Raw genomic sequence first — 17,302 nt, 5'->3', positions numbered from 1 at the left:
TCATTCCCATACCTGTGATATTGCAATTTTTTGATGATTTTTGGGCTTCCATGTCAATCAAACTTCCTTCAGATATGCTTCGTGAAATTCATACTAACCAAAAATGGGCTCTTTCACTGGTTAACATTTTTCCACCTACAAAGTGAAAAACAGACTAATATGTAAGCATATACATGTTGGCAGAGAAACCAAACTCAAGGTAATCACACATATTTAAATAGAAAAGTACATATAAAAATACTGTTCTTAGGCCCTCTCTTTCTGGTAGGATGCTTGAGTAGATAAGTATCAATACTCCATTGAAAAATACTCAGATCCTGGATTAATGCAAGAAGGAAGACATAGAAATGCATTTGTAATCCTACAAAAAAGTAGTAATAAAAATCCCAAGGATAATTTTTTTAAAAGCGAAGTGCAAATTTCAGTAGACATTCCCTGTTTGATGACTGGAAGACTAAAAAAATCACAAAACTGGAATTCTTCCCCAAATCCTTCTATACATTCAATTCAGTTCAAAAAAAAAATCACAATGTTATGTGTATATAACATATGACATATATATGTGTGTGTGTGTTTGTAAGTCCTTATGCTATTTTAAAATGTATATATTATACCTTGAGAATATTATGCTAATTGAAATAAGTCAGTCAGAGAAAAAGCTAAGAATCATATGACTTCACTCTTATCCTACCTAATAAAAGAGAAATATGCAAATTAACCATCACTCCACTATACCCACCAGCCATGCCCACCAGCCACGCCTACCAGGAAACCATCTGCCGGAGGCTTTTCTGGCCTTGGGCACCAGCGGGGAGCCTGCGATGGGTTGCAGGCAACTAGGGGTCCGCTCCTGTGAGGCGGTCTGCTCCTGTGGTGGATTGCAGGGAGCTGGGGTCCCCTGCCCAATGGGTGGTATCTGCAATCACAGGGAGCTGGAGGTCCCCTTCCCAGGCCTAAAGCTTTGGCCAGAGGCTTTAGGCCTGGGCATGGCACAGCTGGTGATTGGTGTGAACTATAGAGGAAACACCTTTTCTGATTGCACATTGGCTAAGCTTCCTGTAAGCCACTGGTAATATTCTTAGTAACTTGGGTAATAAGAATCCAAAAAGGTGATCTAGGGTTTTTCCACCACACTTCTGGAGAAAAAAACGAAGGTCCGCTGCTGAAGGGCTAAGAAATGTCATATCCTGCCCTAGCCGGTTTGACTCAGTGGATAGAGCCTCAGCCTGCCCACAGCAGGGTCTGGGTTGATTCTGATCAAGGGCATGTATCTAGGTTGCAGGCTCCTCCCTGGCCGGGGCCCAGATCAGGGCTCATGCAGGAGGCAACCAATCAAAGTGTTCCTCTCACTTTGATGTTTCTCTCTGTCTTTCCCTTTCTCTTCCACATTCTCTAAAAGTCAATGGAAACATATCCTTAGGCAAGGATAAAAAAAAAAAAAAAAAGAAAGAAAGAAATGCATATCCTATGAAAGACACATCTTGAAAATGCCTAAAGAAAGTTGTCATTTTTTCTTGGTGAAGGGACTGGAGTCGTGTTGATGAAAACACCTTGGTGGCTGTGGTGACTGGCAGTGGCTGCAGCAGCAGGGTGATGGAGCTGGTGCCTTCCCCTGACCAGCCCAGTTGCCTCCCACAAAGGGAGGCCATACTGCGGCTTAGGCCCGCTTCCCGTGGGGATCGGGCCTAAGCCATCAGTAGGACATCCCCTGAGGGCTCCCAGTATGTGAGAGGGGGCAGGTTGGGCTGAGGGACCCCCCTAGTCTATATATATAAAAGCCTAATATGCAAATTGTTCCCTCGGGAGTTTGACCAGGAGACCGGGAGCTCGGTCGCTCACTATGACATGCGCTGACCACCAGGGGACAGCACAGAATGAAGGAAGGCCCCGATCGGTCCTGATCGCTGGCCAGGCCTAGGGACCTTATCCGTGCACGAATTTTGTGCACGGGGCCTCTAGTGTGGGATATAAAACTGAAACTCATAGACACAGAGGAAGGGGGTTACCAGAGGGAAGGGGGATGGAGGAGTACTAAAGGGTAAAGGGAGCCAAATATATGGTGACAGAAGATTATTTGACTTTGGGTGGTGGGCACACAATGCGATATACAGATCACATAGCATAGAAATGTACACTTAAAAACCTATATAATCTTATTATCAGTGTCACTCCAATAAATTTAATAAAAAATAAAAATAAAAAAGATCACAAAACAGAAAAAAAAGAAAGCAAAAGGCTAATACTCAAAATAATCCAGAAGAAGATCTCGAAAGTAATGTGTACCACAGATACTAGCATTCACTGTAAATAAGTGCTGAAAGACAATATGAAATTGGAACAGAATTAGGCGAAGCACACAGAATACTCCCAGAAGTAGAATCACCCTCACAAGGGAAAAAAATGGGAGAAGATATACCCATTACATATGACTAGAAAAGAAAAAAAGGACTAAATTCCAAAATATATCAAGATTTCTACAAATCACTAAACAAAATAAAAACATTATAGAAAATTTTGGAGGGAAAATATCTGAACAAGCATTTCTCTCAAAAATTAAACACAATTACCCCTAAATATATAAAATATGCTCTATTTATTAATAATAAGGGAAATGCTAAGTAAAACCACATGAGATACAATTACCACCAATCAAATGTGCAAAAATATTTAAATCTGGCAGCACCAATTATTGGCAAAGATGTCAGGCAAAGGGGAACCCTATACACTCCTATTGGAAGTATCAATAGACACAACCACATAGAAATCAATCTGGCATTGTCTAGGAAAGATGCTTACAGCCTAGCACCCACAATTCCAATCCCACTTATTTGTTCTAGTAAAACCATGTATATGTTCATTAGAAGAGATATACATAAGTGTTCATTATATTATATTAACAGGAAAGTGAAATCAACCATAATATCCTTTGTTATATGAATAGATAAATAAATTGTGTCTTAATATACAGTAGTAACATGTAACTATGAACATGGACAAATTACAACTAAGAGTATCAAAATGTACTAAACTGAAACTTAGCCTAGGTATTTTATGCTTTTGTATGCAATTGTAAATGGGATTGTTTTTTAATTTCTCCTTCTGGTTATTCATTATTAGTGTATAGGAATGCAACAAATTTCTGAATATTAATTTTATATCCTGCTAAAAAGTGTTTTTAAATTAGATTTTATAAAGTGCAAAAATGAATAGCAGCAATGAGACATAAGTGACCTATAAGATCAAACAACTGGTGAGTGATTACTCAGAAATAATTACTCATACACAGTACAGCTACCCTATAGAGCTATAACTCTGGATGTTATAACCCCTTGTCAAACTCAAGTATATTCTGAGACTATCACCTTCTAATTCAAGTTTACAGTCATGCTAATTTCCTCACCTCTTGTTCTCCTTCATGTGTTAACCACATGTCTTTCAATGTTGACTCTTCTTTTTTGTCATATTCATCTTTCAAGTGTTTGACATTTTATTTCCAAGAAGTTTATTTCATTTTTAAAAGAAATCAAGCCTTTTCTTGTATAAAGAGCAAATTAAATGAAGAGAAGATGGAAAATGGAGGAAAGAAAAGGAGAGGAAAGGCATATTTTCCAAACATGATGAATAAGCAAATGCAAAACTTATCTCAGAAGGTGCCATACTTTAAAACATCAAATGGGGCAATAGCAGTTTTTTTTCCTTTGATAGTTGAAACTACACGGAAAGATAGGGCAAAAAGCCGAATTATGCAATATACAATTTGCACTGAAACCTCAACTTTCCTGGCAGATCTTCAAAATTCTGTGGTTGATTTTACCAAATATAATGTCAAAATCTAAGAGTCCTTAGGACACCATAGGTAGCTAAGACTTTGAGATAGGAAAATTAAGTTCACATCCTTCAACAAAATTAAGCAAATAAAAGATGAAAAAAAATTTTAGATGCAAAAGTATATTTCAAAAAGAGAAAGTACATTTTCAATTGAGATGGATCTACCTAAACTCTAATTTCTTGTGGAGAAACAAGCAGAAAGAAAGTTTATACCTAGCATTCCTTTGAGACAAACAACCCTTGATATAAAAAAATAGTTATAACCCAGTCAAAATAGTTAGGAATCCTCACCCACATAAGCACCAGGAATGGTGCCTTGTGGCAGCTATGATCCTGGAGAATCATAACATCTCAGAAACGAAGGCTCAAGTTGATGATTAGCTAAAATTCACTTTGGTCACCCAAGCAGATCTTCACTGTCCTTTAAGCCAGTGGTCCTAAATCTCAGCTGTACCAAAATCACCCAGAGCACTTGATCAACACCGTTTGCTGGACCGATCCCAGTGTTTCTGGTCTTGCACCCAAGAATTTGCATTTGTAACAAGTGACCAAGTGGTGTGATGCTGTAGTTCTGGAGGCCATGTTTTGAGCACCACATTTTGAAAACCCCCATGTTAATTTCTTTCCGTGGCTAAGTGGATTTCTCCCTATTCTCTGGCTGCTCCCACTAGTCTCCTTCTCCCAATCTTTTTATGTACACACACACACACACACACACACACACACACACACACACACTTCACAGGACCTCATCCTAAATCTGATTTTTTCCCCTATGAATACAGGGAGAGCTGGTATAAGAGGAAAGCCCTTGACCAGAAGGCCCACCTGTGAAGGGCAGTGCTTGTTTACACAGGTGCAAAGAGCCAACCACATTTATCATCTCCCTGTGTTTTCTTCCAATTAACTTGATATTCAGTGGCAAATGCTGTCCTAAATAGAAATGTTTAAAACTTTGTCTAAAGAAGCATGAGTCAGTCTTTGTTGGAATGAGTAAGTGGGAAAAGAGCAGTCTACCACTCACTTAATTGTGAACAACATTCTTGACAATATGCCTTTTACAACAAACTTACTCTGATTCTACATGATTCATTAATTTTTTCCATAAAAAGATGAATAAAATTTTGCTTTTCATTTAGTTTACTGTTTAAACTAGGCCTTAAATAACAGAACATTCATTAAGTGTACAAATTAGCAAAATATCTCAGATTTTTTTTGGGGGGTAGGGGTAGTGAGTTTACAAAATAATAACCAGGGAAGCAATACTGTTTAATATAATTATTTCTTTAAAATATATTATTTTGAAGTCATGTTTATGGTGTTTAGTATATAGTGAAAATTGCTATTTTTAGCTATACAGTAGGTTCGAAGTATTTTCCAAATAGTCCTTGAATACCTCAGATCTCCTTTATGTTTCTAAGATGTGTACTGTTTTTAACTCTTGACCTATGTAATATTAAAAGTACCTCCATGCAGGCTATACCTCTTTTTAAAAATATGTTTATTGATTTCAGAGAGAAAGTAAGAGGGAGAGAGAGATAGAAACATCATTGATGAGAGAGAATCATTGATCTGCTGCCTCCTGCAGGCCCTCCACTGGGGACCGAGCCTGCAACCCAGGCATGTGCCCTGACCAGGAATCGAACTGTAACCTCCTGGATCATAGGTTGATGCTCAACCACTGAGCCATGCTGGCCTGGCACAGGCTCTTATAGGTGACAGCACATGCTAAAATGTCAAAAGAGCAGTTATTGGACAGGTGGACTCCTTAATTTCCTGAAGGCCAAACCTAACCAAATAGCTTGGCATTCCCTTATATATGTAACTGCCCGAGTGGATCACAAAGGAACTATAACCAACTGATGATGCTCCTCTGGTGTGATTTTACTGGATGTTATCATGGTGTGTATGGTCTCATTGGATGTTACTCTAGGCTTTAGGGCATCTAGGCTGATGGGCAAGTGGCACTCTCTGATTGGTAGTGTATATACCCACCACCAGTTTATCACTGGTCATTATTACTAAAGATTTTAAATACCTAACAGGAAAAATGACAGAAGTCACTTATCTTTTTTTTAAAGGCTTTATAATATTCTCCAGGGACCCTGGTGCATTAAGCTGTATTAGTAATGTACAATAATTTTGATGATGCCTCCAATCTTGGTAACTCAGAACATTCTGTCAATATGTAATCTTGTTAATATCAGCATATCAAACTGTCTATCACTTCCTTCATACTCAAGATCTTTCCATCACTGGCAGAACTGAAATTTGGGAAAATTATAATAATTGTGCAGGATAACATCATATTAGTGGGCACAAATCAGAAACAGAGAAATAGTAGATCAGAAATTATTTTATGTCCAGCTTAATGATGTAGCCAAAGAACCTTCCCAGAAACCTCACTCTGGAAGGGAACATGTAAGGACTCTAACCAGATTCACAAAAGGAACATTTCAGGGCTATAAAATAGCAAAAAATATCCATCCTAAGGGCTATTATTTAGTGAGTGCTTCCTATATTCCCAGTACCATGCATGAATTTTCTCATTTATAATTTGCAACAATTTTAAAAAGTTTGTTCTATCATTATTCTCCTTTTAAAGGTAAAGAAATCAGGTTGAAGGCATTTATTTGCCCAGGATTGTTTGGTGTTAAGCAGCAGAGCCATGGTTTCAATTTAGAGATACCAGACTCTAGAGAACAAGCTGTTGAAACCTACACTGCGCTTCCTACGCATAGGTCAGCCCTTCCCTTCCAAAGGAAGTGAGATTTGGGACTATGCTCTGGGCTGATTGCTGGGGAGCATCAAGCCTCATTCGTGATCCCAGGAGATCTTCACCAAGTTCACAGCAGGGCCCACAACATGAACATGTGATCTGTGCAGTCACACAGGGTCGCATTCTCACAGAGGCTTTATGCTTGATGCAATGGTCTGCTGTTGCCATCTTGAAATACTTAATATTGTGGTTAACAAGAAGTCCCATATTTTCATTTTGTACTGAGCACGGCAAATTATGTAGCCAGTCCTGGTTGATGAAGTTGGAAACCCTTAGCCTTCAGACCCAAGGGAAATGACTACAAGTATAAGTGCTCATGGAGAAAAGCAAAAAGCATTACTATAAAGATGAAGAAGGCTCACTTTACAGATGACAAAGGGAGCTTCAGAAAGACTAAATGAATCGCCCAAGGTAGCAGGTTCAGAAATCAAACTGACATCTCCTGCACAGAACTTCTTAAGAAGGAGGATATGGGAATAACTAGTTCTACCCGTTCCACGAATTCTGTAAAGAGTAAAATATGAGATCCTTTAAAACTCTGATGCTATTTCATGTCACAAGTAATAATAGCTTAGATTTTAAGACTTTGAAGGAAAAATAATGAAACATTGAACTCACTGAGAGTGAAATAAAGTGGTCTCCAGCCTCATGCTCCCCTAGAATCATATATCCTACCAAACAAGGACTCTCTCCTCTTCCTCACTCTTCAGAGAACATTTCAGCAGCTATTGACATTATTTCTTGGGACAAGAGTGACAAAGGAGGCCCCGAGGTGCAGTAGGAAGAATGCAGGCTTTGAAGTCAGACAGATACGGGTTCAAAGCAAAGCTTACAAAGGAATTCACTGGTCTGAGCATCACTTTTCTCATCATTAGAGTATAAAATATCTACTTCAAATAGTTGTTGTAACGGTATGTGAATTATATCTCAATGGAGCTTTTTTTGAAACAAAAATTACTGTAAAGATTAAATTAAATACCATAAATCCCCAGCTAACACCAAATAGCTGCTTAAAATGATAATTCTTATCTGTTTTATTTTTCACATCTGTGCCAATTCTGTTGATTTTAGCAAGAGTAATGAGTGGCTACTGACAAAGATGGTTAAGGAATATTGTAAAAGAGGAAGAAGAAAAATCACTGTGGAATTTTAATTGCTATTTTAGCTTAATTGATTGTTCAACCTGATAATGTTCTTTTCACTTCTCTAAAGAGGTTAATTGAAAAATTACTTTATTATATGATAACCAATCTTTTCAGTCAACACTTTCCCCACTGCTACTAGATAGAAATAATTATAAGATTCTCAATAGGTTTTGCCAAGAGAAAAAAAACCCTCTGACAAACATTTTGTGTACACCCACAGTCTTCCTTGGTTTGAACTTAGAACACTGGTGTGAATGAATCATTTATATGTTATCTGGCAAAAAACCTCTTGACAGAGGATAAATATGAATGGTGAGCCGCTATTAAATGAGAACAGAATGTTCATGCACCAGTAATTACTGTGGGAAGGAGCACAGGAAAAGGTTGGTTGAAACTGATAAGATTAAGGAAAGGAACACACATTATGCCACATCATCCAATGTGTAAAGCAGGCGTTTCCCTTAAATTCTCAACAGCTTATTACATCTAATTTTTAATGTTTCAGGGAATCACAGTGGGTTTTTGTGGTCAATTTTGTAAACTGAGAATTGTGTGCAAATTGTCAACTGTTTATCAAAGCAAAAACTGAAAAAACACTAATATGTGTTCATATCTGAATATATAGTCAGAGAGATAGGTAGATGTAGGTATAAATGTATGTACATATATAACTTAGCTAAACAAGAATATTTTATTATTAGTAATGCCTCACTGTTCCGAAAATTGGGAAGTAAAAGATTACTTCCTTCCTGAGAGATAATTAAGTCTTCAAAATTTCACTTATTTGAAGACATTATCACGTATTGATGCAAAAGAAGTCTGAAAAAGGAAACTAAGAGAGACCAAAATTTTCCTGTGTAAGAAAGGAAATTGACCGAGGGGCTTGGAGGTTCCAACTGTGGGTGACTGCAGCCTAAAAGGGAAAAGGGCAATAAGATATAAGCAAGGAGAATACTCTCAGTGGAACACTGAGAGGTATAATTTGTCAACCCTACCATCTACTTGGCCCATACAGTCTTCAGAAATATTCATATTACTTACTGATGCAAAAAAAAAGTATAGTGAATAATAAGAGTTGTTGAGGCCTACTCAAAGGAATGAATAACAGGAAAACACAGCTGCTCAAATAAATGAATACAAAACAAAGGGGGATCATCCATCAAGCTGAATTTGCCTAGGATGGCTCCATTTTGAAACTAAACTCTCTCAGCCCAGGGAAAACCAGGCTAATTGGTCACTGTGATTACACATATAGGGTAAAAATACATGGCCCCACATTGACAATGTGAAATAGTCAATGTAAATTCCTTCTATTTGAACAAAATTTTTAAATATTTAAAACCACTATGTAGAAATACAGACAGATATATTTGAGTTGTACAGAAATAACTAATTTTAATGTTTAAATTACAATTTTTCATTCTATTTCAGGTGTTAAATTCTAATACAGCAAATTAAATACAAAGGAAACCATTCAGAATGAAATAAATAAAACTATCACTGTCTTCTTTATTTATTAAATCAGTCTGAAAGATTGAGCCCTCTCACTTAGCAGCCCAAAGGAACTTCCATTCTTTCAGAAGGAACTCTGCCTTTCCCTTCATCTCCATTTCCCCTTTTTATTTAAAACAGTGACATAGTCAGGTTGGGAGTAGTGTGTCCCTCTGCTGAAACCCACACTGTTCTATGGGAGCTGGTGGGATCCTTGTGTTCAGCTGGAGAAACTTGGAGGAGCCTCAGAGTTGTGTCCACAGCACCACCTGGTGCCAGGGCGGGACCTCTTGGGCTGCTGCTGTTACAGAACTTGTGATGGTCTTGCTTCCAGCCCTCTAACCAGTTGCCCTAACGAGTTTAGTGTTAAGTAGTGGTCCTCTGCATCAAAATCAACTATGGAACTTAAAAAAACACACAGATGTCCAGTTTTATCCCAAGACCACAGTGTGGAACCCAGATACTATTTTTATAAAAATTACCAGGAGATTCTGATGTCTAGCAAAGACAGAGAGTCATTAAATCTATATATATAAAGAGCCAGGGTCTGTAATGTTCAAAGCGACCTAATGGACGACCAAACACTGGAAGTCAATCCTGTAGTCACGACCCAGCACTGACTACTGCCGCTGCAGGTGTGGCGACCCAGCACTGACTGCTGAGGAGGATACGGATCAGGCCCAGAGAGAGACCTGGAGAGAGAAGCAGGGTCTGATCCGCAGCCTCCGAGGCAGCTGTTGATCATCCCTTGCCTCTCTTTCTCTCTGGGCCTTGCCAGCAGCCACAGGGGCTTCTGATCAGCCCTACTTCTCTGATCAGGCCCAGAGATAGGCCCAGAGATGCTGACTGGCATAGAAACTGACCAATCAGAACCAAATCTGGGTGAACTGCGAGGAGCCAATGGCTGCCTAGGTGGCAGAGCTTTTGACATTGACTGGCATAGAAACTGACCAATCAGAACCTAGTCTGGGTGAACTGTGAAGGCAGAACCTAAGGTGTGGGCTGAGGAGGGGTTTTAAGGGCAACAGCTGTTTGGTGTAAGGTGTAAGAAAGCGGTTCAATTTTTTAATGACTGGTTTGACAGTAAAGTGCATATGGATGGCTATCAGTCCAGATATAGGGATTATGTATTTTTGTCTGCCAAGAGCATCTCCTCCTGATGGAAAAGCTCCTCCACCCCCATTAAAGCAATCCTATCCTATATAATCTATCTATACTACTAAAAGAGTAATATGCTAATTAGACTGGGTCAACTGGCTATCTTCTGGATGTCCAACCTCCTTCTGGACAAAACCATGATGGTGGGGGCCAAGGCAGTTAGGGGTGATCAGGCCAGATGGGGAGGACAGTTGGGGGCTAGATCAGGCCGGCAGGGGAGGGCAGTTAGGGGTGATCAGGCAGGTAAGCAGAGGCATTTAGGGGTGATCAGGCAGGCAGGCGAGCAGTTAGGAGCCAGCAGTCCCAGATTGGAGAGGGTGCAGGCTGGCTGAGGTACGCCCCCCCCCCCCATGCACGAATTTTGTGCACCGGGCCACTAGTCATAATTATAAAGTGACGGAATATATTTGTTTTGTTTGGTTTTAGACAAACATATTACTAGACATAATAAAATACATGGCAGCTCAAGATACCCATCCCTATAAGGCAATCCTTCCAGGTTTAGGGACAAATACTATCTCTCTCAGTATAATTTCTTGGCTTCATTTTCTCCTTTATTCTTCTTTCTCTTAGAATTATAAGATCTAGATGAAGGCACTTTGGACATTAAGACAATGTAAAAACCCACTTTTAGCATAAGCCTTGGTTCTGAGTGTAGCTTAGGCAAAAAGAGTTTTCTTATGCTACAGGTGGAAATATTTTAGCTCACTAAATAAATAAATAAATAAATGCGCGTGTGCGCACGCACGCACACACACGCGCGCGCACACACGCACACACACGTATATCCCAAAGAATACCTCCCTAGTAAAAGCATCTGGGTTTTTAATACATAAATTTTATATGGTATAAGTATCTCTCTCTTTAATCTATTGGCCAATATCTTTCTAGGCAAAATAATCAAAATAAAAAATTCCTATAAACTCAAAGGAACATTTTTAGCTAAACAATATTAAGAAAACTGAAAGTTTCCAAATCTAACAAGTAGAACATTAGAATTATAATTAGTCATGTCAAAATCACAATAGTATAGACAAAGGAAATATGAATTTTGAAGCTATTGGAACTAAGTACTATATTTTCTTATATAACTATATTAACTGTATGGTAGTTAGTGTGTGGGGGCTGTATATATATATATATATCTATATATATATATATACATATATAAATGAAATTGCACTATATATATAAAAAATTGAGAATCTGAAATTAAAGAACAAATTATTAATGCATGAAATTTCTGAGTCCCTTTGTATCTGTTAGATGAAGTTTTAAAACTGCATTGTTCAAGTATACACTATAATTATTTTACACATTTGGTTATAAGTTTAGGCTCTGGGTGTGATAAAATTTCCAACCATGATTTTAAAATTATAAAATCAACTTTTCTTGTAATTTGCTCTATTTTTGCTTCATAGGCTCAGATCTTTGCTGCTAAAACCATATAAATATGTAAAGGTTATGTTTTCTTATTGAGTTTTCTCTTTATTTTCTGTAGTATTTCTCTTTATTTCCACAAATGTTTTCTAATCTAAATTATATGTTGTATTGCCATTCCAACTTCATTTTTATGATTGTATTTATGATTGATATGACCTGAGTGGTATGATCTGTTTGAAGGAGAAAAGAGTGAAAGGCTGTACTGTATTTGTTGATAGGTCAAGTAAAATTGGCAATAATAATTTACTGTAGACTTTGGCAATAGGAAGTCATAGGTGACCTCAATAAGAGCATTTCTGGTGGAGTGGGAGGTGGGAAAATGATCCCATGGCATAAAAGAGAAAGGCATAAAGGTATTTTTATAATTGTCTAATGTAGATTAACTTAGATTTGCAGTAATTAATAGTAGCTAACAATTACTGGGCATAGGCAGGGTTATAAGTACTTTACACCTGTTATCTCTTCTCAACAGCACAATAGCGCTGTTGGGTAGAAGATATTATTGTCTCCACTTGGCAGTTAAGAAAACTGAGATACACAGAGATTAATGAATTTGCCCAATATCACCCATCTGGAAGTAACAGCCAGAAGCCAAAGCCCAAGAATCTTGCCCTGATGTCCATACTGTCAGTGACTACATGCAGAGTAATCAGTGTCCCTGAAGACACTAATGTGAAAGGCCTTGAAGATCTTCTGAGGGAACAACTACAAGAATTACCACCATGTGACCCGAGCTCCTGTTACATCCATAATGAGGTTCCAATTCCTTAGAGTCTTGCTCCTTGGATGCACAGGTTGCTTTTCCTCATGTTTCCTCTCCAAACACCCTGGAATCTTAAAGCATTTTTTATCCTTATAAATGCAAAGCGACCTGCTAACTTGGATGTTTTGTGAGTTTTTCAATATAAATGAGTCATTTACTGACAATATTCTAAATGGTCCTGGAAATTTTCAAAATAAAATATTGGTCCATAAATATAAAATATTTATTCACTAAACTAAGTACTTAAAATAAATTATTATCTTAATAAAACTATAGGTTCACTGAGTGAATTTATGGCTGTGGTCATGGTGGAGCACCATAAAAAATGTAGCATCATATTGTAAAATAATATAAAGAGGAGCCCAAATACTGAAAATATAAAATTAGTCTGCTGTGCTTAAATCCACTGTGAAAATAATTAAAATATTATGTGGAAATTTTGAAAGGATTCACATAAAGAGAAAAAGATGTCTGAAAATTGGTTTGCAGAATTTAAATTATCCTGTTTGAAATAGGAAAGAATAAACTTATAAAGATTCCTTAGGGAATCCAACTAATAATTTTTAAAATTATGCATAAAGAAATATAATAAGCCAAGTAAAATATCCTGTAATGTGGACAAAATTGAGTAAATTATTAAACATACCTTTATTGGAATATTATGCAGTCAGTAAAGATAATCTTGATAAAAGTATGTAACAGCATGAATTATACTTATGAGACTATGGTAAGATGAAAAAATTAAACATGGTACAAAATTAAATGCATAGAATGATTACTATTGTGTTTTAATCAAATCAGAGAAGGAACCAAGATTGGGATGACATATTCAAAAATTACTAGTACTGTGTTTAAGTGGTAAGAATCTTTATACTTATTTTCATATTCTTTTTTATATTTTCCAACTTTTACTGAGCAGATATATTTGATTATAAAAATATTATTTTACACAGAGAAAGCAATCATGATTAAATCATAGGTAGTTTTTAAAGAGGGAGACATTTATAGAAAACCAGGATAAATAGGAAACCATAATGGGAACAAAAGAAAATTCTTAAAATGAAGATGAACTCTAATATGAATTAACATTTCTTGGCAATCCTTTCACCTTATAGGACCAACAACCTATTAACCCTATGACCTTTTCACTGCCCCTTACCTGACTTGCCTCCCTGCTAACTTTCTCTTTCTATATTCACAGCATAAATGACAGGAAGTCAAATCACCTTCTTGCATGCCTCCTTAACTTTCTAAATACTATACAACTTTCTCCTACGTATTAATGAACCATACATTGGTGAAATCTAACATTCCACCTACTTGTCCTAACACAGAAAGCTGTTGATCTTGCTTCATATTTTATTAACAATTTTCAAAAGAAGCCATCAGAGAGAACTTCCACCTGTTCACAATACATGCCTTGAAGTATTTGGAGCCATGTATTTAGATTTCTTTCCTACTAGAGGCCTGATACACAAAATTTGTGCAAGCGTAGGCCTTCCTTCCCTCGGCTGCCGGCACTGGCTTCCCTCCATCACCCAGGACCTGGGCTTCCCTTGCAGCCCCAGCTTTGTCCAGAAGGACGACCTGTCTAATTAGCATATTATGTTTTTATTATTATAGATTACTGTGGATGAGCTTATGGCACAGCCAGCCAAGTCTTCCCTTCTACACGTATGCAGGTCCCATTCCTGCTGACCTATGCAGAGAAAATGCATAAAAAACACTCTTCCATCTTTCCTACATTATAAGTCTACTAGAGGCCTGGTGCATGACATTCATGCACTGGGGGGAGTCCCTCAGCCTATCGCAGTTCGGGACTCCTAGGGGTCCTCAGTGCTGCTGCAGAGGTGGAAGAGGCTCCCGCCAGTGCCACTGCACTCCCCCGCCGTGAGCCCGACTTCTGGCTGAGCAGCACTCCCCCTGTGGGAGTGCACTGACCACCAGGGGCAGCTCCTGATCCCCCCGGTGGTCAGTGCATGTCAGCGACCAGTTGTTCCACCTTTTGGTCGATTTGCATATTAGGGTTTTATTATATAGGATTCCCCTCTATTGCATCTTTCCCATAAGCATAAAAACATGCTGATACTTCTGACATCTTAAACAAAAATTCAACCAAACCTGTCTTGATTTTGTTTCACCTCATTGTACCCTTCCCTTTGCAGCCAAAACAGACATACAAAAACAAACAAAAAAAACAAACAAAAAACTTATCTCCTTATCTACAAATACTTTCTTCCTTTCTTTATACACCATGAGGTCATTTTTGCCCACCTGCCCACTCCACCAGAAATGTTCTTGTTGAGGTCACCTATGACATCCTATTGCCAAATTCAACAGTAAATTATTATTTCTAATTTTACTTGACCTATCCACAAATGCAGTACAACTTATCACTCTCTTCTCCTTCAAACAGTCAGATCATACCACTCAGGTCATAATATTTATCCGTGTTCAAGACCTTGACTTCTCAGCCAAGTAAAAGCCAAAGTCACATGGCCATACTCAATAGCATCTGGCCCTGTTGCCTGCCTGGGGTCTTTCTCCTTCCTTATATGACTCCAGCCACTCTGGTTACTTGTTGTTCCTTGACTGCACAGGGAACATTCCTGCCACAGGGCTTTTACACTTGCTGTTTTCCCTTTCACTAGATATTTCATCAACATCTCAGATATTTTTTAAAATATCACCTCATTAATGAGGAGTTGCCTGACCTCCTATTTAAAATTAATAACTCAACACTTATTTCTCTGCCTTATTTTTTTCCATACCACTTACCATAGTTAAATATGCTATATATGTGGCTAATTTATTTTGTTATGTCCCACTTTCCCCATATTAGAATGCAATCTCCTTAACGGTGAAGATTTATTTCTTTGCCTATTTTGTTCACTCTTGCATCCCCAAAACCTAGAATAGTTTCTAGTACATAATATCTGTTAAATAAATAATTATACAGTAAACTAGAGGCCCAGTGCACAAATTTCGTGCACTGGGCGGGGGGGTGTCCCTCAGCCCATCTTGCACCCTCTCCTATCTGGACCCCTTGGGGGATGTCCAACTGCCTCAGGGATCGGGCGTAAACCGGTAGTCAGACATCCCTCTGGCAATCTGGGACTGCTGGCTCCTAACAGCCCGGCTGTCTGCCTGCCTGATTGTCCCTAACCGCTTCTTCCTGCCAGCCTGATCACCCCCTAACTTCTCCCCTGCTGGCCTGATTGATGCTTAAATGCTCCTCTGTCGGCCCGATTGCCCCCAACTGCCCTCCCCTGCCAGCCTGATCGCCCCCAACTGCCCTCCCCTGCCAGCCTGATCGCCCCCAACTGCCCTCCCTGCCAGCCTGATCACCCTGGTGGAAGCCGCGTGGAGCAGCAGCCGGGACCCGCCCCCCCCCCCCCCCCCCCCCGGCGGGGCTGAGGGAACTCCAGCAGAAGCCTCAAGGAGCAGCAGCTGGCCCTGCCCCCGCTGTGCGTACTGCCATCTTGTGATGGCATTATAGCATGAGGGTTAATTTGCATAATACCTCTTTATTATATAGGATGTTGAGTAAATTTTATTTCCCCTTGAAAATTGAGAAAGAAATAACTGGATTAACAGACCAAAATTAATGTGTGACAAATCAACAGAAGTCTGTGAAGGTGTTCTAGGTAGTTTGTGAATCTACTGCAAATCTGCCATACAGGTAGTTTATATGAATGGCTGGCTTTTGTTTAAAAAAATGCTAACAACCCAGCCAGCATGGCTCAGTGGTTGACCTAAGCACCAGAGGTCATGGTTCAATTCCCAGTCAGAGCACATGCCCAGGTTGTGGGCTTGATCCCCAGTGTGGGGTGTGCAGGAGGCAGCCAATCAACAATTCTCTTTCATCATTGATGTTTTTCTCTCTCCCTCTCTCTTCCTTTTTGAAATCAGTTTTAAATGCCAACCACAGTGCAAAAGCTCTGGAAAGACTAACCAAGAAGAGACAGTTAAATTATACCATCTATCAGTTCTAGACCAAAGTGAAGGAGGCTGCCTGCAAATATAAGATAGGGGAAAGAAACAGGGACAAATAGCAGACAGACAGAAATCCAGGGAAGACTCTGATGTCTATCCTTCTACCTTCTAATCTTATTATAATCAGTGCTATATTAGAGGGTTAAAGTGGCTCATTGTAAATGAGTAGAACAGACAATCACTTTCCTAAATTATCTTCAGATTCATACTTTGAGAGCTAGCAAATGTCTACATTCTTTAGTCCAAGATCTCATTCTGTGAATATTTGAATAGCTCACTCTTGATCTAGTTTGGTTATTAATTTCAAGCATTTATTTGTTTTATAAGCTCACAGAGACAGTTGCATGAAGTGATATTCTAAATAAACCCCAACTAGCTTTAATAAATAAGATCTTACTTTGATGGAGGCTAGTCTTTTGCATCCCAAAGTGACTTAATAATAAAAGAAGGACATCTAGGACATGGACTAACAATAAATAAGTGGTACTCTAATATAAGTGGTTTGCTCAGATATATGTATTCCAAATCACTTTGTTGTCTAGTGAACATCAAATATAATTACAGTGATGCTAAATTGAATGTTTAATTTTAAGGGTTTCCACTTAATTTCCTTTATCCAAAACATTTTTTCCTAATATTTTAATTATTGTTTAGCATAGTATATTCAAAGCCAAAAATTAATTAACAAATTGTTACTGG

At 38.5% G+C, this 17,302-nt stretch overlaps 1 protein-coding gene across 1 annotated transcript in view; it reads right to left on the bottom strand.

Annotated features, from left to right (window-relative positions):
* The window catches only part of MACC1 (MET transcriptional regulator MACC1), a 64,243-nt gene that overhangs the window by 24,885 nt on the left and 22,056 nt on the right, over positions 1-17,302 (bottom strand). Inside the window, 1 exon segment of the mRNA XM_054726366.1 lies at positions 13-135. Coding sequence (XP_054582341.1) covers positions 13-127 — 115 coding nt within the window. The 5' untranslated portion in view covers positions 128-135.

The sequence above is a fragment of the Eptesicus fuscus genome, chromosome 14 (assembly GCF_027574615.1).
Source record: "Eptesicus fuscus isolate TK198812 chromosome 14, DD_ASM_mEF_20220401, whole genome shotgun sequence".
NCBI classification, from domain to species: Eukaryota; Metazoa; Chordata; class Mammalia; order Chiroptera; family Vespertilionidae; genus Eptesicus; species Eptesicus fuscus.
Note: the sequence above shows the minus strand (reverse complement) of the source record. Positions and strands in the feature narration are given on the sequence as shown.